Source organism: Oncorhynchus mykiss, chromosome 2, assembly GCF_013265735.2.
Source record: "Oncorhynchus mykiss isolate Arlee chromosome 2, USDA_OmykA_1.1, whole genome shotgun sequence".
Lineage (NCBI taxonomy): Eukaryota > Metazoa > Chordata > Actinopteri > Salmoniformes > Salmonidae > Oncorhynchus > Oncorhynchus mykiss.
This window is the reverse complement of record NC_048566.1, coordinates 46,132,115-46,152,968: the sequence shown is the minus strand read 5'-3', so window position 1 is coordinate 46,152,968 and position 20,854 is coordinate 46,132,115. Positions and strand designations below refer to the sequence as shown.

Here is a 20,854-nt window from a genome sequence, read left to right as displayed (position 1 = left end):
GTCAGCTTTACATTCCAGCTCAGGCTTACAAAGGTGGATATTGATCGTGCATCTGCCATTTACTCAAGCCTGCTCGAGTTGGGCTTGTAACTGCGCATTCATGTCACATTTGTCTAGTTGAACGCCGAACTCTTCATTGAGACGATGCTGAAACATCAATCCATAGGCGAGTCAGTGCTACAGTTTTATTAGTGTCGAAATCAAAATGAAAGACGTTACCTTACAAATTCAGTAGGCTATGGTGCGAAATAGGCTGTTAGAGCTGCCGTCTTTCTTTTATAACATATTGTTAATGCTGTCTTTGGTGTGCTTATCAATGCACTGTCATGACTGTCCTGTGAGGATCACAATGGATCAGATCAGCTTGGCAATGGTTGACAATATCCAGACCTTTTCTCACCCACAGAAGAGGCGAGAGGGAACTGGGCTGGTTTGACAGTTCACACCCTGTTGTGCTCCTTCTCCCCCTCCAGTAAAATCCACCAGAGGAATATCTTTGTTAACAGGTTTTTCCCTCCGAAACTCTAACACAGTCAAAGTGGATACTGGAACAATAATTCTAACATAAGAATGTGGGGAAGGGTCAGTGGTGAGCTATAGAAAACTAATTTCATATAGGTTTTTATTTTGTGATGTCATAAAAAATTGTCAAAATACTATAACTTGGAAAGTATATCCCCTTTATCTGTAAAGTTTTCATCTAATCCGTTGTGCATATAATGTGAAAAATGATTGAAGTAAAGATATGAATGCGATTATAGGAGGTATAAGAGATTCTATCTCCTATGAACTTTGCACAGTAAGTAGCCACACCATGAGTGAGGTCAGAAGAGTGTGTCAGCCTGATGGAACCGTGCCCTTCAGCCAAAGAGCATAAAAGGATTGCCCACAGAAATTAACATTAGACCAGGAAAGATGGGGAGTTGCAGCCCACGTCTAAAGTGGTTTGAACTCTGAATCTCAGACCAGGAAATGTGAGGCGGGAGCTACATGTTTGAAATGGTTTTAACTTTGAACCTCAACACGAGGGGAAGAAATAAACTCACCTTCCTTTAGACCAGAGAGACTGCGAGCTGCAGTCTCATGGTCCGAATCCTGAATACCAACACGGGGGGGTTAACTAACTCTCCTCTCAGACAACCACTGAGACAGCTGATTAGCTGTCTTGAGTCAAATATCTAGAAAAGCAAATCTAAGTGAGACTATCCTACTACGCTCATCACCGATGGGTACCGTGGACACGGCTGGCTAGCTATCTTCCAGAGTGAACAACAGTAGAAGAAGGGAAAGGGGAGACCACTTTCTGACAATCAGAGCCACACAGCTTGCTGCTGAAAGGCCAACAATCTTCCTAAGGAGGGCTGGTTCTGACCGAACAAAGGCACTCACACATAAATACATTAATGTTTTCTTACTCCAAATGGGTGGCGATTCGTGTGCAAATTATATGATTACTGTGAGAATAGTTCTGTGTCGACAATAAGTGTATTTTTCTCTCTCTCTCTCTTCGTCTCCATGGCATTGTGTAGAAGCCACCATATTGTAAAAGTCCGCAAGTGTCTCATGTATTAAGTATGTATGTTATCCTGTTATTATTTAGTCAGCTAGTAAATAAATCAACAAATGTGTGTAGTACTGACTCACGAGTAAGGATGGGTTTTTTGCAGATGCAGGAGGTTGACTCTTCTTGAAGGATGATATGATAAGAGGTTATGATTAATATGTTGACTGTTTTATGGATGTTATAGGTAAAGACCTTGTAGAGTTAAATTCGGTAGATGGTAACTCTTTGAATTACCTCTTCAGTGGTGCCCCAAATTCTTAATGAGTTAATTGATGAATTTAATCGGGTAACAATTAAACATAGTTAGTGGATTAAATAAATAACTCATCAGATTAATGAAAGTGAAGTCACGACAGCACAAACACATTTTTCACACTCTTATCAATAAAATAATTGTATTAAGTCATGCAAAAGTTTTACTGTGCTGAAGTTTCAAATGCATTCTTTCATTTCTAAATGTGTTATGTGATAGGTATTTTAATATGACTATTTTTAACACAAAAAACAACCACATTTGATTAATAAAATATTTAATCTGCCATCTTCCTCAAATTACATTAAAAAGAAGGCGATGATCACACCATCTTTGCGAGAGGGAGGGAATCTGATTTCATTGGTCCTCAACTCACAGCTCCAACACTTCACCCAGGATAAATAGAGTAAGCCCCAAGTTAGTCTGCCCCGGAGCAGATTAGTTCTGAAGGATTCGTTTTTTTTATTTTTTATTTTTTTAATCCATTATTTTACCAGGTAAGTTGACTGAGAACACATTCTCATTTGCAGCAACGACCTGGGGAATAGTTACAGGGGAGAGGAGGGGGATGAATGAGCCAATTGTAAACTGGGGATTATTAGGTGACCGTGATGGTTTGATGGCCAGATTGGGAATTTAGCCAGGACACCGGGGTTAACACCCTACTCTTACAATAAGTGCCATGGGATCTTTAATGACCGTAGAGAGTCAGGACACCCGTTTAACGTCCCATCCGAAAGACAGCACCCTACACAGGGCAGTGTCCCCAATCACTGCCCTGGGGCATTGGGATATTTTTTAGACCAGAGGAAAGAGTGCCTCCTACTGGCCCTCCAACACCACTTCCAGTTTCCTTGCTGAAAGGTGAATCACGTTAATTAATGTTACTACTAATCCTGAGTTGAACTCAGTTGACAAAGGTTACCTTGCTAACTCCGAAAACCTCATTCGTAGAATAGGGCTCTTCTCAGTACAGTAACTCTGTACAGCAACAGAAGTTAAGCTGGCTCTGATTTACTGAGGTCAGTTACTAGTGCGAGGGAGGAATATGAGGGAAGGAGTGTGAGATTGACTGAAGGAGGGATAGTGAGGAATGAATTCAGATAATTAATAAGGGATGGAAGGAATTAGGTAGGGAGGGAATAAGTGTTTAGGAGTGAATGAACACACTGTCTGTCGTTAGGTGTGTGTGTGTGCGGGGGGAGGGGGGGCACACAGGTATCTGAGAAGCTGCAGATAGGGACACACACACACACACACACACACAAACCACACACGGCTTGCGACAGTCTGGACGCTCCCAACAAGTATGTGAGTGAGTGTTTATGTTTGTGTATATACACGAGCAAGTCTATAAGTCGTACATTGTAAGTGTGATATTTTATCATCCTTGATTCTAGTTCAAAGGTGTTTCACTGTTTTTGTCAGATCAGAGTTGCACAAATCCGTTTTGAGCTATTAACCCTTTGATTTCCTTGCCTCCAGGGAACTATGAGATGGTGAGCCTGCTCCTCACCAGGGGGGCAGACCCTCTGTCCAAGACCCATGATGGCAATGCTTTGACATCATCACTCTATGAGGACATGAACTGCTTCAGTCACGCCGCAGCGCACGGACACAGGTACGAGGAGGACCGTCTGAAGAACCCTTATCACACTATTGTACCAACCCAACCAAACTATGCTGGCTCAGATATGTTCTTTTCACAGCAACTATAGTGAACGCGTAACCAGGCCAGCTCAGTACTGCTCTACAGCTTGGTTTGACTAGGCTTGGTTTGGCTCAGTAGTGTAAAAAGTCATTGTTGGAATAAGTGAAAGCAACACCATGGAATTGGAATTCCCTATAATGTGTTGTCATTCTAAGTAAGGGTAGGAAAGAAATACTTGAGAGTAGTCAGATGTAGCCTATGTTAACCGTACTAGCCCTGTTATTTGTCATATACTTGACTTACTACCCCTGGCATATGGGATAAGGGGGTTAGAAGAAGGGTGTGTGTGTGTGTGTGTGTGTGTTTAAGGGGATGTAGGGGTGGGATCAGGGGCTTCATTCCATCCATAGCCCATCTGTCAGAAACCAACTGTTGAAGAGTGTAGAGTGCTCCACCTGTTGTGTGTGTGTGTGTGTGTGTGTGTGTGTGTGTGTGTGTGTGTGTGTGTGTGTGTGTGTGTGTGTGTGTGTGTGTGTGTGTGTGTGTGTGTGTGTGTGTGTGTGTGTGTGTGTGTGTGTGTGTGTGTGTTAGGGGATCAGGATGTAGACTCAACGCGTGGATGCCTGTATAATTGTGACATATTATATAATTTAAGAGAAGCTATACCTTTGCATTTCATGGAACTTTGAGTGGAAATTGTGGCTATGTGTAGCGGACTCCATTAATGTAGCTATATGTGCATGATAGCTTTTGCCCAAGTAAACCTCCACTGATTCACTTTCTCTCTCCCTCGCCCTCCCTATCATCTACTCCCCCTGCTGCCCTCTCTCCCTCCCTCCGTCCCTCTCTCCCTTTCTCGTTCTCCCTCCCTCCACCTGTCTCGCTCTCCAACAGGAACGTGTTGCGCAAACTGCTCACCCAGCCCCAGCAGGTCAAAGAGGACGTCCTCTCCCTCGAAGAGATCCTAGCTGAAGGGGTGGAAGGGGAGGACGCCTACCCTCTCCCCAGCCTGCCTCCTCCATCCCCTGGGTGCCCGTCTGAGGGGGGCATCCCACGGCTGTGCAAGGCCAGGATGAAGGCCCTTCAGGAGGCTAGCTACTACAGCGCCGAGCACGGCTACCTGGATGTCACCATGGAGCTACGGGCACTGGGTAAGTGGGGAATGGGACCACAGATAGAAAATGTGTAACACGCCTCAATATGGTGACATAAAAGAGGCTGTGTTAAGCATCAATTCATCATCAATCCAAATAGTCACATTATGGATGGAAATCTCATAACCTTCTATAAAACTGAACCATTACAGATTCCGCTATATACATTTTAAGGTCATTTTTGATTGAGCCGACATAACAAACGTTTACCATCTCCGCTAAAAGTGGGAACATTGCCTTTAAATTTTAATCACGCTGTAAAGCTGAATTTCCACAATGCGGATTGAAAAGAGCCCTTAGATACCGGGCAAATGAATATACTGTACATGATAAAGACTAAGAGGCACACAACCTATTAGGCTCCCATCACCTTTTAGTAGTGAGGATTTTCTGATTCGCATGGGATCTACTTCAAGTCAGACAGGACCATGGTGTGCTGGCTGGCATATTTGTTCTTTTTACAAGATGGATAGAACATGCAGTACCAGTCAAAAGTTTGGACACACCTACTCATTCAAGGGTTGTTCTTTATTTTTACTATGTTCTAATAGTGAAGACATCAAAACTATGAAATAACACATATGGAATCATATAGTAAACAAAAAAAGTGTTAAACAAATCAAAATATATTTTATATTTGAGATTCTTCAAAGTAGCCACCCTTTGCCTTGATGACAGCTTTGCACACTCTTGGCATTCTCTCAACCAGCTTCACCTGGAATGCTTTTCCAACAGTATTGAAAGAGTTTCCACATATGCTGAGCTCTTGTTGGCTGCTTTTCCTTCACTCTGCGGTCCAACTCATCCCAAACCATCTCAGTTGGGTTGAGGCCGGGTGACTGTGGAGGCCAGGTCATCTGATGCAGCACTCCATCACTCTCCTTATTGATCAAATAGCACAGCCTGGAGGTGTGTTGTGTCATTGTCCTGTTGAAAAACAAATCATAGTCCAGCTAAGCGCAAACAAGATGGGATGGGTGTAATGCTGCAGAATGCTGTGGTAGCCATGCTGGTTAAGTGTGCCTTGAATTATAAATATATCACTGACAGTGTCACCAGCAAATCACAAGAAATCACAGTTCATACTCTATGCTTCAAGGTGGGAACCACACATGCGGAGATCATCCGTTCACCTACTCTGCATGGCGGTTGGAACCAAAAATCGAACATTTGGACTTACAGTGCCTTGCGAAAGTATTCGGCCCCCTTGAACTTTGCGACCTTTTGCCACATTTCAGGCTTCAAACATAAAGATATAAAACTGAATTTTTTTTGTGAAGAATCAACAACAAGTGGGACACAATCATGAAGTGGAATGACATTTATTGGATATTTCAAACTTTTTTAACAAATCAAAAACTGAAAAATTGGGCGTGCAAAATTATTCAGCCCCTTTACTTTCAGTGCAGCAAACTCTCTCCAGAAGTTCAGTGAGGATCTCTGAATGATCCAATGTTGACCTAAATGACTAATGATGATAAATACAATCCACCTGTGTGTAATCATGTCTCCGTATAAATGCACCTGCACTGTGATAGTCTCAGAGGTCCGTTAAAAGCGCAGAGAGCATCATGAAGAACAAGGAACACACCAGGCAGGTCCGAGATACTGTTGTGAAGAAGTTTAAAGCCGGATTTGGATACAAAAAGATTTCCCAAGCTTTAAACATCCCAAGGAGCACTGTGCAAGCGATAATATTGAAATAGAAGGAGTATCAGACCACTGCAAATCTACCAAGACCTGGCCGTCCCTCTAAACTTTCAGCTCATACAAGGAGAAGACTGATCAGAGATGCAGCCAAGAGGCCCATGATCACTCTGGATGAACTGCAGAGATCTACAGCTGAGGTGGGAGACTCTGTCCATAGGACAACAATCAGTCGTATATTGCACAAATCTGGCCTTTATGGAAGAGTGGCAAGAAGAAAGCCATTTCTTAAAGATATCCATAAAAAGTGTAGTTTAAAGTTTGCCACAAACCACCTGGGAGACACACCAAACATGTGGAAGAAGGTGCTCTGGTCAGATGAAACCAAAATTGAACTTTTTGTCAACAATGCAAAACGTTATGTTTGGCGTAAAAGCAACACAGCTGAACACACCATCCCCACTGTCAAACATGGTGGTGGCAGCATCATGGTTTGGGCCTGCTTTTCTTCAGCAGGGACAGTGAAGATGGTTAAAATTGATGGGAAGATGGATGGAGCCAAATACAGGACCATTCTGGAAGAAAACCTGATGGAGTCTGCAAAAGACCTGAGACTGGGACGGAGATTTGTCTTCCAACAAGACAATGATCCAAAACATAAAGCAAAATCTACAATGGAATGGTTCAAAAATAAACATATCCAGGTGTTAGAATGGCCAAGTCAAAGTCCAGACCTGAATCCAATCGAGAATCTGTGGAAAGAACTGAAAACTGCTGTTCACAAATGCTCTCCATCCAACCTCACTGAGCTCGAGCTATTTTGCAAGAAGGAATGGGAAAAATTTCAGTCTCTCGATGTGCAAAACTGATAGAGACATACCCCAAGCGACTTACAGCTGTAATCGCAGCAAAAGGTGGCGCTACAAAATATTAACTTAAGGGGGCTGAATAATTTTGCACGCCCAATTTTTCAGTTTTTGATTTGTTAAAACAGTTTGAAATATCCAATAAATGTCGTTCCACTTCATGATTGTGTCCCACTTGTTGTTGATTCTTCACAAAAAAATACAGTTTGATATCTTTATGTTTGAAGCCTGAAATGTGGCAAAAGGTCGCAAAGTTCAAGGGGGCCGAATACTTTCGCAAGGCACTGTATTAGACCAAAGGACTGATTTCCACTGGTCTAATGTCCATTGCTCGTGTTTCTTGGCCCAAGCCAGTATCTTCTTCGTATTAGTGTCCTTTAGTAGTGGTTTCTTTTCAGCAATTCGACCATGAAGGCCTGATTCACGCTTGTCTCCTCTGAACAGTTGATGATGAGATGTCTGTTACTTGAACTCTTTGAAGATTTTATTTGGGCTGCAATTGATGAGGCTGGTAACTCTAATGAAATTGTCTGCAGCCGAGGTAAATATGGGTCATCCTTTCCTGTGGCAGTCCTCAGTTTCATCATAGCGCTTGATGCTTTTTGCGACTGCACTTGAAATTCTTGAAATTTTCCGTGTTGACATGTCTTAGAGCTCCCGAGTGGCGCAGCGGTCTAAGGCACTGCATCTCAGTGCGTCACTACAGACCCTGTATCACAACCGGCCGTGATTGGGAGTCCCATAGAGTGGCGCACAATTGACCCAGCATCGTCCGGGTTAGGGTTTGACCGGGTAAGGCCGTCATTGTAAATAAGAATTTGTTCTTAACTGGCTTGCCTAGTTAAATAAAGGTTAAATACAAAAAATTATAGCAATGATGGTCTGTCTTTTCTCTTTGCTTATTTGAGCTGTTCTTGCCATGATATGGATTTGGGGTATCTATGGATTGGGGTATCTTCTGTAAACCGCCCCTACCTTGTCGCCACAAAACTGATTCAAACACGAAGGAAGGAAAGTCCACAAATTAACTTTTAACAAGGCAGACCTGTTAATTGAAATGCATTCCAAGTAACTATGTCATGTAACTGGTTGAGAGAATGGCAAGAGTATGCAAAGCTGTCATCAATGCAAAGGGTGGCTACTTTGAAGAATCTCAAATATAAAATATATTTTGATTTGTTTAACACTTTTTTTGGTTACTACATGATTCCATGTGTGTTATTTCATAGTTTTGATGTCTTAACTATTATTCTACAATGTAGAAAATAGTCAAAATAAAGAAAAACCCTTCAATGAGTTTGTGTGTCCAAACTTTTGACTGGTACTCCACAGTATTTGGAAATGCCCTTTCTAATGATTTTATCATCATGTGTAATGTGACTTGTCCAGGTGTCCCATGGAAGCTGCACGTGTGGCTGGAGTCTCTGCGAGTGGCCCAGCAGCAGTCTAGGGCTTCGGTCACTCTGTCCCTCCTTCGAGAGTTCACCTCCATCAGGGAGGAAGACTACTGCCACGAGCTAGTCTCTCTGGGCCTACCCCTCATGTTCACCATCCTACGAACCACCAAGGTAGAGCCAGCCACCTTACTTCACTTTGTCACTCTCAGACTTGGGTTCAAATACGTTATCTGTGCTTGATTGAGCGGGCCTGGCTTATTGGACCAATGGAATAGTCCCAAAACTGCAAACTCTTCCCATCTCTTACTCCAGGCAGACTAGAGCAAAGACTCAAAGTAAATGAAAGATTTCGAATAGTATTTGAATCCAGGTCTGGTCACTGCTTTTTTTCATTTACTCTCTAGCCTGGTCCCAAATCTGGTTTCTCTGTTGGCATCGATGTGCTTTCACATGGCTCAGATTTCATAGTAAAGACAAAGTGAACAAACAAACAAATGAGTGAACAACTCAACAAGGGTAAAATGAAAGAAATTAACAAGCAAATATAAATAAATAACAGTATTGTAATACATTGTTCTTTTCATGCGTAGGCTATTGGATCTAGTCTAACCAGTTTCCTCACTCCCTCTCAGAACGATGCCATCACCCAGCAGCTTGCAGCCATCTTTAGCCACTGCTTCGGCCCGGCTCCACTACCGGCCATTCCGGAGATGAAGGCCACCCTCTCAGCACAGCTGGGTAATGGAGATCTCCTTTTTAATGATGTTTGTGCAAACAGACGTTACTATGGAGTGATATTGTCTCAACCAGACATTGAATTTGAATGTAATCATTGCGAATTTGTATTAAGAAATTTGATTTCTAATGTCTAAACTTTTTAAACGGCTCTATGTGTACTGTTTTAAATGTTTTTATCTAATTGGGACTACAGTTGAAAACTAGTTAGCTAGCTGACTTTAGGGCATTTATAGAAATGTTGATTGATGCATTGTTCCTGTCAAATAGATGTAATAAATGAACAGAAAATGTAATGACATTTTATTAAACATTTGTATAAAAATTATCTTCTTGTTCAAGCAAACATAACCGAAACCGGCCAACGACTCCTGTGTTAGTTTTTCATTGTTTTAGTTTTTATTTGCAAGGGAGTGGATATTAGTTGAAATCAAAGTTTTTTTCCTGATCCTCCAGACCCCCATTTTCTGAATAACATGGAGATGTCAGATGTGACATTTTTGGTGGAGGGGAAACCTTTCTACGCCCACAAAGTCCTGCTGATCACTGCTTCAGACAGGTGAGAAGAGTAAAGGGTGAGGAAAGGTGAGAGGGGTTAGCAGAAGGGTGAGAGGGGTTAGCAGAAGGGTGAGAGGGGTATGCAGAAGGGTGAGAGGGGTTAGCAGAAGGGTGAGAGGGGTTAGCAGAAGGGTGAGAGGGGTTAGCAGAAGGGTGAGAGGGGTATGCAGAAGGGTGAGAGGGGTTAGCAGAAGGGTGAGAGGGGTTAGCAGAAGGGTGAGAGGGGTGTGCAGAAGGGTGAGAGGGGTGTGCAGAAGGGTGAGAGGGGTGTGCAGAAGGGTGAGATGGGTTGGTGGAGGTGATGTTCATGCAGATAATGTTCATGTTGGAGGGTAGGGGAGAGAGGAGGATATTGTTTAGAATTGGCAAGAGGAGGGATTACGGAAATGTTGTGTTTGTGAAAGAATTACAACCATGGAGTTGCCAATTGATGACCATTGTCTAACCTGAACTTTTCTCTGTGGTGCGCAGGTTCAAGTCTCTGCTGGCCTCATCAGGACCAGACGGAACTAAAGATATTGAGATCAGTGACGTCAAGTACAACGTCTTCCAGGTAACTGAATCAGATAATGAGCTCTCAACCTGAACCTTAGTTCTCACTGTTGAGTATCATGTAGATATTTAGTTATGTGTCTACATAGCCCCATATTGACTAGAGAATCCCAGAATCCCAGAATTTATGTCACTAGCTTGGCGGGGCTTTAGACTCCAAAACAATGTTTCCTCATAGGCAGTATAACAGTTATCTCTATGTGTTTCCTATCCTTGTTACCTTCCCTTTCCTTTAACCAATGATCTGAAATCACATCGGAATATAGCGGACCAATGAGTTGATGGAATATTGGATGATGGTAGCTCTGACATTTATTTGACCTCTGTCCAGATGATGATGTCATACCTGTACTGCGGAGGGACAGAATCACTGAAGACCAACGTGTCTGACTTGTTGGAGGTGAGAGTTCAGCCATTTTGTTTCTGAAATGCTCATAGAAAGACACATAGACTCCTTCCCAATTTTGCATCCTCACCTACTCATTCATTGCACTGATCTGAAGGCACTGATAAGGTCAAATCCTGTCAAGCCTTTTCCAATCAGTGCAGATGAAGGCGAGTAGGTGAGGACAGGACAGATTTATAAGACATTGAAATCGAGCCAAACTGTATGTCACTTGTACTAAATCTACAACCAAATTCACCATAGCAGTAAATCACAGTTTTTTTTTTCTTCACATATTCATACTGAGATCACATAATTTGCTTGATTTGTTGGGCAAAAAAAAAGCTTTGAATGGATCACAGGCCTGAGAACTTGTAGCAATATCTAATCTGCTGTATTTTGTTATGTGGTTGGTGTCCCCCAGCTGCTTTCAGCAGCCAGCGTCTTTCAGCTGGGGGCCCTACAGAGACACTGTGAGATCATCTGCTCCCAGAGCATCGATCTTGAAAATGCTGTCAGCATCTACAGGACGGCCAAGGTAAGGCCCTAGATATAGACTCTCACTGTGTATTCTGGATCTCAGTTGTTTGTTGGATACCGTCATGTATTAAGAGTCTCAGTTTACAAATTTCACCCAAATGTCACACTACACTCTTTCTTACATGCTGACCAGACCGGACGCGTCACGTGCGCGAGCGTTGCAAAATAGATGTAGAAATCCATGTTATTCAATTATTGCACCCACACTGCTCGCACGCGCCAATGAGCGTCTGCTTTGCCAAGGGCTAAAATAGAAGTAATTCCTATTTCTGACTCTCGCGCTGCAAGTCCTGCCTCTCCCATCTCCTCATTGGTTTATAGAAGCAGGTACCCACCTGCCATCTCCTCATTGGTTATACCCACGTGGGTGATTGAAAGACAAACTGTTTTGCCGGTTGTGGTGGTAATACCATGAAAGTGTAGATGCCAATCACCATATAAGTTCAAAGATGACAAAGTCTGGAAGGAGGAGAGATGACTAGAAACGATTTGGTTGACCGTTTTATGTGTGGATTACTTGTCGTAGAGGACCTTGTACATTTCACGTAAAATAACAACTCAATGTTCATATCCCAGGACAAATTAGCTAGCAACAGCAAGCTAGCTAAATAGGACCAATTAGCTAGCAAGTCCTAGCTAAATTGCCATACATGTTTAATGCTTTTCGACCTGTCCCCAAATGAATGTCATTGGTTCAGAGTTTGTTTTGATATTTTAACCTGCGTGTCGTGGTCGCATTGGGTGTAGGGGGACAAAATAAATTTATGCACGATAGCGCACAATGGCGCACGCGCGCAGGCGGTTTGGGTTCCGTGTTATTCTGAAAAGGTAAAGAATAGCTGTGACTGGGGTCTATCTGGTAGTGGTTTGTTAAACAGTACCATGGGAAAAATAGCTACTGCGTAAATACTGCAGTCTGGTTTTGTAGTGAATTGAGCCATAATTGTGTGTCTCTCTCTCTGTCAAACCCAGGCCCACGCTGCTTCAGTGCTGAGTTCGTTCTGCGAGGGCTTCTTCCTGCAGCACATGGCAGGGCTCCTGGAGAGAGAGGCCTTCCGGTCCCTGCTCCTGGGGCCTATGGGGGCCCGCTGGGTGACGGAGATGGGCTCTGGGCCTAAAATGGTGCCTCCTAGGGGAGACTCGCCACTGGAGGAACTCGAGACAACCCTGGCTCGCCGGCTACGCTCTCTCTACATCACCTCCCGTGTCTGACGGGGAAGGGAGAAGGATGGAATGCAGAGGAGAAGAGGAGAAGGAGGAAGAGAGTGTGCGATCGGTGCACACTCTCTTCCTCCTGGGAGGAGGACGTCTCAAGTGTCCGAGGACATCACGAGTGCCCTTAGATACAGATTTAGGATCAGATTGCCGTCCTGCGATCCTAACCTGAACCATTAGTGGAAAACCACAGAAACTGACCTTAGCTCAGCATCTAAGGGCATCGTCATCCGTAATCATTATTTCTCGGTGGAGGGTAAGACGAGGATGAAAGAGATAAGGCTGGATAGAGAGTGGGTGTGATGGGTACCGTGATGGCCTGTTCCCAAATTTGACTCCTGGACAATTTATTTTGCTACACGGACAATTCAGTGTTTGACCTGAAGTACTCACCTCTAGCTGTCTATTACAGTAGCTATATATACGCAGTGGAAGAGTAGACAGAATGGTCTATCCATCTGTCTTTCTGTTTGTCACAAAGGCTCTGGAAGCTTGTGTACAGAGACGGACAAGACAGCGGAATGAGGCAGTGAGAACTTTAACATTTAGGATTTCTAGAACACTGCTGCCGCCCAGTGGACAAAGCCCGTAAAGGCTTCAGATTATAGAAATAGAGTGACTAGATTATGTTTCTATGCCTCAAATAAAGGTAAAAAGGTTCTGATGGAATATAGAAAGTCTGGAACGTTATTTTAACGGGCCACTGATATGAAGGGGCTGGACTTTTCTCTTTTCCTTCTGCCCCCTTCAGAGTGGTGAAGACTGTGAGAGAAGAGGTGGATTTGAGAGCCCCCACAGTGGATTCAAAGAAGTTGGTTTTACTAAGTGTATTTTCTTTATACATAGTAGTTCTATTTTTTAATTTCTTTTTTTGCCAGAGTGAAGAGGAAAGAAAAACACTAAATGGAATGGACGTTTTCTATTTAAAGAAAAAAAGATGTGAGAGTATTTAACAGGGAGTTCCCTTTTTATTGTGTTTTTATAATTTTAGGCAAATTATTATTATTATTATTAATGTAAGATAAAGCTTTGTGTAGCTGGACAATTCCAGGCCTTTTACACACTAACCATTACAGTTGAAGTCGGAAGTTTACATACACTTAGCTTGGAGTCATTAAAACTCATTTTTCAACTACTCCACAAATGTCTTGTTAACAAGCTATAGTTTTAGCAAGTCGGTTAGGACATCTACTTTGTGCATGACACAAGTAATTTTTCCAACAATTGTTTGCAGACAGATTATTTCACTTATTATTCACTGTATCACAATTCCAGTGGGTCAGAGGTTTACATACACTAAGTAGACTGGGCCTTTAAACAGCTTGGAAAATTCCAGAAAATGATGTCATGGCTTTATAAGCTTTAGATAGTCTAATTTACATCATTTGAGTCATTTAGAAGGTTCTAATTGACATAATTTTAGTCAGTTGGAGGTATACCTGTGGATGTACAAACTCATGATTTCAAGCCTCTTTGTTTGACATCATGGGAAAATCAAAAGAAATCAGCCAAAATCAGCCAAAACCAAAAAAGTCTGGTTCATCCTTGGGAGTAATTTAGTTCTGTCTCCTAGAGATGAACATACTTTGGTGCGAAAAATGTAAATCAATCCCAGAACAACAGCAAAGGACCTTGTGAAGATGCTAGAGGAAACGGGTACAAAAGTATCTATATCCACTGTAAAATTAGTCCTATTTCGACAGAATCTGAAAGGCCGCTCAGCAAGGAAGAAGACACTGCTCCAAAACCACCATAAAAAAGACAGGCTACGGTTTGCAACAGCACATGGAGACAAAGATGCTACATTTTGGAGAAATGTCCTCTGGTCTGATGAAACAAAAATAGAACTGTTTCGCCATAATAACCATTGTTATTTTTGGAGGAAAAGGGGTTAAACTTGCAAGCCGAAGAACACCATCCCAACCGTGAAGCACGGTGTTGTGGGGGTGCTTTGCTGCAGGAGGGACTGGTGCACTTCATAAAATAGATGGCATCACTAGGAAGGAAAATTATGTTGATATATTGAAGCAACAACTCAAGACATCTGTCAGGAAGTTAAAGCTTGGTCGCAAATGGGTCTTCCAAATGGACAATGACCCCAAGAATACTTCCAAAGTTGTGGCAAAATGGCTTAAGGACAACAAAGTCAAGGTATTGGAGTGGCCATCACAAGGCCCTGACCTAAATCCTATGGAAAATTTGTGGGCAGAACTGAAAAAGCGTGTGCGAGCACGGAGGCCTACAAACCTGACTCAGTTACACCAGCTCTGTCAGGAGGAATGGGCTAAAATTCACCCAACTTATTGTGGGAAGCTTGTGGAAGGCTACCCAAAACGTTTGACCCAAGTTAAACAATATAAAGGCAATGCTACCAAATACTAATTAAGTGAATGAAACTTCTGACCCACTGGGAATGTGATGAAATAACTAAAAGCTGAAATAAATCATTCTCGATACTATTATTCTGCCTTTTCACATTCTTAAAATAAAGTGGTGATCCTAACTGACCTAAAACAGGGAATGTTTACTAGGATTGAATGGCAGGAATTGTGAAAAACTGAGTTTAAATGTATTTGGCTGAGGTGTATGTAAACTTCCGACTTCAACTGTAAGTAAACTGGGTCATGTTCAAATGGAAGAAACCAGACTGAAACAGGTAGGGAGTACCTGAGAATTCAAATGTTTTGTTTTACATTGCTAAATGTTTTCTGTCACATGCCCTAATGAACAAAACCCTGGCAAGGTACAATAATATCATTTCACACTATTGTGCTGACCTGAACCACACTGTGCTGGCCCAGGCTATTTTATTATTCTCATTTTCAGCACAGTTCCAGAAACTATGGTGGATGAGGAACCAGGCCAGTGCAGCTTGGTTGGTTAGGCACAATAGTATGAAAAGGATATAACAGTAGCCAACATGGGATTTGGAACTGCAACCTCCTACGTAAACTCTGCTTTACTGCTCAATACTGTAATAAATACTGTAATAAAGCATCAAGCCTGGCAAGCAATTGGTTTTAATGGTCTTTATGTTTTTACCTTTTATTTCAATGCAGGTAAGTATTTGTTAGCCTGGGTGCCTGTCTGTTTCTTCTCTGTTGCCAACTCCTTATGGAGTTGCCATGCCGTTGACAGCAATGGAATTAGCAAGAGCACAAACAGATCTGAGACCAGGGTAGATTTGAGTAGGTTATTTTGCCACTGGATAGATCTAGGGCTCGATTCATTCCTTATCGCCGAAGTTCAGCGCTATAGAGCGCTTGAAATATAAAGCCAATTTCCGATTGCACTGACATATACAGTGTTTATGGGGAACGCAGTCTCCGCAAACGTGGGAGCGTTGCCTTTAAATTTCAATTGCCCTATAGCGCTCAGCGTTATGGATTCAATTGAGCCCCTATTTTAGATGACTATTTAAATATAATACTTATATGATGCTCAACTAAAAAGTACTAAATTTGACCCAGTGTCACTTATGCCCTTTTTATTCTTAAAATGGGAAGATCTCAATTGCATACTCCTTGTGTCCTCCTCGCCTCCTTCTCAAAACCCATTGGAGGAGAAGTTGAGATTGGAGGGACCTCTGGCTTTCTCATCCAATGGTTTTGAGATGCAGACGAGAGAAGAGAGAGGACGCAAGGAGTATGCAATTGGGATTATCCCAGAGTGTCCCCTGTTATGTAGCTTGGAATTCCAACAGGATATAAGCAATGCAGAAAACTATATGGACGGTTCACAGAGATGGTGAGAATAAGAGTTTTAGTTGATTGGAGTGAGTGTTTTTAATGTATGTAAGCCTTAGGACGACATGTTCGACACCCAACAACACCATAGGAGATAGCTTACCTGAGAAAAGGTCCAGTATATGTATTGAAGCGATCTGGTTCTCTCTGCTGGTGTGGAAAGGTACTGCATTAAGAGAGAGACTAAACTAGCTGCACTTCATTTTGTTTGACCTGTTTTCTATTGATAATTCTTATGGATATATACAAACAACTATGCTGGTTCTTTGATTTCTGCATTAACTGCCTTAAGAGAGAGAGAGAGACACACACACACACACACACACACACACACACACACACACACACACACACACACACACACACACACACACACACACACACACACGGCAACACAAAACCCTTAACTGAGTTTATTGGAGTTTTCCATACTGAAGTTGCTCACAGTTATGTTACAAGAAGGATGACATTGTTTATTTGCTTGTATCCCGCTCTGGTAATAAAAGGAGTGCTTGCGGCCCCGGATGTAGCATGAGAACTACAATACCCAAAATGCTCTGTAACCATAACTGGTATCATCGGATGACCTTAATGTCGCTAGTTTTTCCACTGTAGAAAATAGGGAGGGTGAAGAGGTAACTAACAGTAGGGTATTGCTTTAGCATAGAGGTTGTTTTGGTGGTGTCACAGGTGGAACTGCATTAGAGCTGTCAAATCCACACGTGGCTTTTGGCATTATACCTAAAGTGGACATTGCCATTGGCTGCACAGTCACATTAACAAGTCAGATGAACTTTTATGTCTCTGCGTGCAGAAATCCCATGCAGCCTTGCAAACCTGGGATAACTAGTTTCTTTGTAGGTGATTAAAACAATTTGAATACAGACCCCCCCCCCCAAAAAATTCTACTTTTTACAAATATTTGAATACACATCTCCTGAAAGTAACTACTGTTTTACACTATTTGATTACAAATCTGAGAAAGCAACAACTTTAAGCAAATATTTGAATACAGATCTCAGGAACTATTGGATTGGCTACCTTCAACTATGGTCAGGGATGAATTTGTAGCTGCATGTTGAAGATGGAAATAAAATTAATAAAGCACACACAATCTCCTATACTATTCCAATCTATCTAACAGTCCTATTTGATCTACACAATACATTTCTATCTGACCATTCTGTAAATGTCCATTCTCCTAAATGTCCATTGCCCCAGATGTCAAACCAATTAACCAGCTAATTAATTGTACAGATAAGTGTAAATAAGTTAACTCAAGTATGATTCGTTCAACATGCCACTGAAAAGCTTGAAAACTGTAATACATTTTAGCATACCTGAAAATACTGCAGAGAATTCAAAACCATTTGCAAACATTGCAAACAACAAGTTGGATGCTTAGCAAAAACAACGTTGAACCTCTTTGTCCATCTGAGGGTAAGTGTTCTTGTTTCAAACACACAATGCACCATCTTTAAAGGGGTAGTTTAGAATACAAACTAACAGAATACTGAATACAAACTAACAATTTTCAATCTACCTTGGCTGTAGTTGATTTACGAAGGCAGTTTTGTACTATTTAGTTTCCTTTCGACACTTAATAGAAATGTTTATGTTAGTGTTAGCTTTCTCAGTAACACTTAACATGAAACTGTCCTTGTGCCTGGGTAAAACATTTCAGTTACATTTGGAGCAACATTTTATTAGCGTTGTGTTACATAATACTTCGGTAATTGTATTTTAATTGCATAGCAATGAGTTCAGAGATTTGTAACTACTGTACACAAGATGAATAGAGGCTGTTCCTTATTACCAACATATTCAAATAATGATTGACATATTTCATTAACTTTGTTTTGATGAATTTTTTCATACTACTTTATCCTTCCACAAGATATAGTTCCTAAACAAATCTAGGGTTGCTACCCAAGTCGGCTGGTCAATTGTTCTATCGGTTCAGTTGCCAGAGAAGAGACCCAGTCGTTCAGTCTTTTTGTTCTGTATCTATGGATGCGACTCAGTCGTTCGATCTAAACGTTCCATTGCCATACTGGCTGGCAACGTTCTTATCCCTTGCTTGCTAACGAGCCAACTATGACTCATTTACAGTCACGTCAAACAGTGCAGCCAGAATAACAACAAAATAGCTGCATTAGCATTTGTTTAAGCTGTTTTGTAGTGACATTTACTTGGCTACATCCATAATAATAAGCTAATGATACGTGATTTCACCTCGTCAGGACACTGTTGTTCGAGAGCTAGCTGAGAACACACCTAACACAATCACTTCAAACTGAAGCTGGAAAGACTCTAAACTAGCTGCACTTCATTTTGTTTGACCTGTTTTCTATTGATCATTTTTATGGATATATACAAAGAACTATGCTGGCTCATGATTTCGACTGGCTGAGAAAAGCTGCCTGCCTGTCGTCCCGACTCCTGACACGTTTAATACTATGGGACAGCTGGAGATTGTTTCAATATTCTAATTCAATGTTGCAAATGTCGGAGAGACAGACAGCAAGGTTTATACAAATATTCGCTGTTGTTCTGAACTTCTAACGCGAGTTGGATGGGTGTGGCTTCGTGACAATGATCAAGAGTTACTGCTCACCGATTTGACAGCTCCAACGCAGTTACACCTCCGACACCGCCAAAACATCAGCAATGCGGGTGCCCCTTTTCACTGGTTAACGCTTTAAGAGTGTGTCCCAGATGGCACCTTATTCCCTATATAGGGCACTACTTTTGACCAAGACCCATAGGTTTCTGGTCAAAAGTAATGCACTACGTAGCGAATAGGGTGCCATTTGGGACACCACCCAGGACTGTGTGATTCCCCTAGCACCCGGTGCCCTCAGCGCTTCCTCCCTTACAGCCGTACAGAGTGATGGACAGAGCAAGAGGAAGCATCACTCAATGCTGTGCACAAGATAGATGATAAGGGGGGAGAAGAAGAGAGAGAGGAGGGGGCAAGGAAAGATAGAGGAAAAGAAACAAGAGTGGAGAAGAAGAGGTGGCGGAGGCTAAACATAAGAAGAGAAAGAGAGAGAATTGTTAGGCTAAGGGCAGAGGGAAAGAAAGTGAGAGAGTTCTATGGAGCATTAACACTAAAGCCATGCAAAGAAAAGCTCATGTTTACATGCACACAGCAATACAAGATAAAAGCATAAGAGCAGGAATATCTCCAGTGTAGAAGAAGAAGAAGCATTTCAACCCCCATGTTTGTCTATGCACTGTACAAGAGAAGAAGATGGATGAGGAAGTTGTTTGACACCTCTAACTGGTCTACACACATGATGATTAGATGAAACTGACAAATATCAATAGAAGCAATATTTCTCCCCAAAAGAGGCTAAATTCTACATTCTTAAATGACTGGTAAAATCATTTTTCTTAAAGGCCCAGTGCAGTCAAAATCTAGATTTACTGTATGTTATATATATTTCCACACTATGAGGTTAGAATAATACTGTGACATTGTGAAAATGATAATAATGCCCTTTTAATGTAAGAGCTGTTTGAAAAGACTGCCTGAAATTTCAGCCTGTTTGAGTGGGATGGAGTATTGGCCTGCCTGGTGACATCACCAGGCGGTAAATGAGTTAATAGACCCATAAGAAAGTGTCCCAAACTTCTCTGCCAATAACAGCTAGTTTTCAGTTTCCCCTCCCCACTCAGACCACTCCCAGACTGTCCTAGTAAAATTGTTGCTTGAGAAATGTATCTCTGCTAAGAAGCTATTTTTATTTTGTTTTTGATCATTTTAATTGAAAACAATCACATTAAGGTTGTTACCCAGAAATGTTTTGATGTTGAGAAAAAAAATACAGCTGCAGTGGACCTTTAAACATATACAACACAAGTATTCCCCCCTCCCTCTTGAACACTAGGAAAGAAATACAGTCAGACAAAGGAATGAAAAAAATTAAATATTTGACTGAACAAAAGCTTGTTGCCTCATTTACAAACATACAAGCAGGTAAATAAATAAATAACATTCAACTGATCTAACAGCTTTTCTTTCACATAAAGAATGAGGTTACAATAACAAATTATGAAACGGAACAGAGAAAATGAACAAATATGAATAAATAAGGAAAAAATACAAAAATATCCACAATTGCGTTTCACTTTTTTTTTTTCTCCTCAAACTCCTACTGCTGGTAGTTAAGACTAAAATAGGTATACTGTACATGACAAATGACACAAAGTGCTCTGGGGAAAAGGGGTAGAAACTTGGTGAATACAGTAATGTTTGTACCATGACACCTTACTCAGATCAAATCAAACAAATTCATAATCCTAAATGACCATATGAACAAAAATACAGGGCGAAATAAAGGGGGGAAAAAGGGAAGTGTGGCAACGCAAGTTTGTAAAACCTGGTCCTACTGGTATATCTAAACACTGTCACAACTAGACATTTCCTTTTTACATAAGAAATGAATTCAGTCTGTACAACAGAGTAGATCATTCATTTAGATAACCCCCAATACCCCAATACCCACCTCCACCCTGACTCCCTCCACCCCTCCCCACAACCCCAGATCAAGTCGTACCCCCCCCCCCCCCCCCCCCCAACCCA

At 41.8% G+C, this 20,854-nt stretch overlaps 1 protein-coding gene across 1 annotated transcript in view; it reads left to right on the top strand.

Moving 5' to 3' along the window:
• Positions 1-13,713, top strand: part of abtb2b (ankyrin repeat and BTB (POZ) domain containing 2b) — a 150,088-nt gene extending 136,375 nt beyond the window's left edge. The window contains exons 9-17 of the mRNA XM_021564060.2: positions 3,303-3,438; positions 4,363-4,619; positions 8,525-8,703; positions 9,165-9,270; positions 9,724-9,826; positions 10,297-10,378; positions 10,709-10,777; positions 11,187-11,300; positions 12,275-13,713. Of these exons, the coding sequence (XP_021419735.1) occupies positions 3,303-3,438; positions 4,363-4,619; positions 8,525-8,703; positions 9,165-9,270; positions 9,724-9,826; positions 10,297-10,378; positions 10,709-10,777; positions 11,187-11,300; positions 12,275-12,514 (1,286 nt within the window). The 3' untranslated portion in view covers positions 12,515-13,713. The remainder of the gene's footprint in view (positions 1-3,302; positions 3,439-4,362; positions 4,620-8,524; positions 8,704-9,164; positions 9,271-9,723; positions 9,827-10,296; positions 10,379-10,708; positions 10,778-11,186; positions 11,301-12,274) is intronic.
• The last annotated feature ends 7,141 nt before the right edge of the window (positions 13,714-20,854 follow it).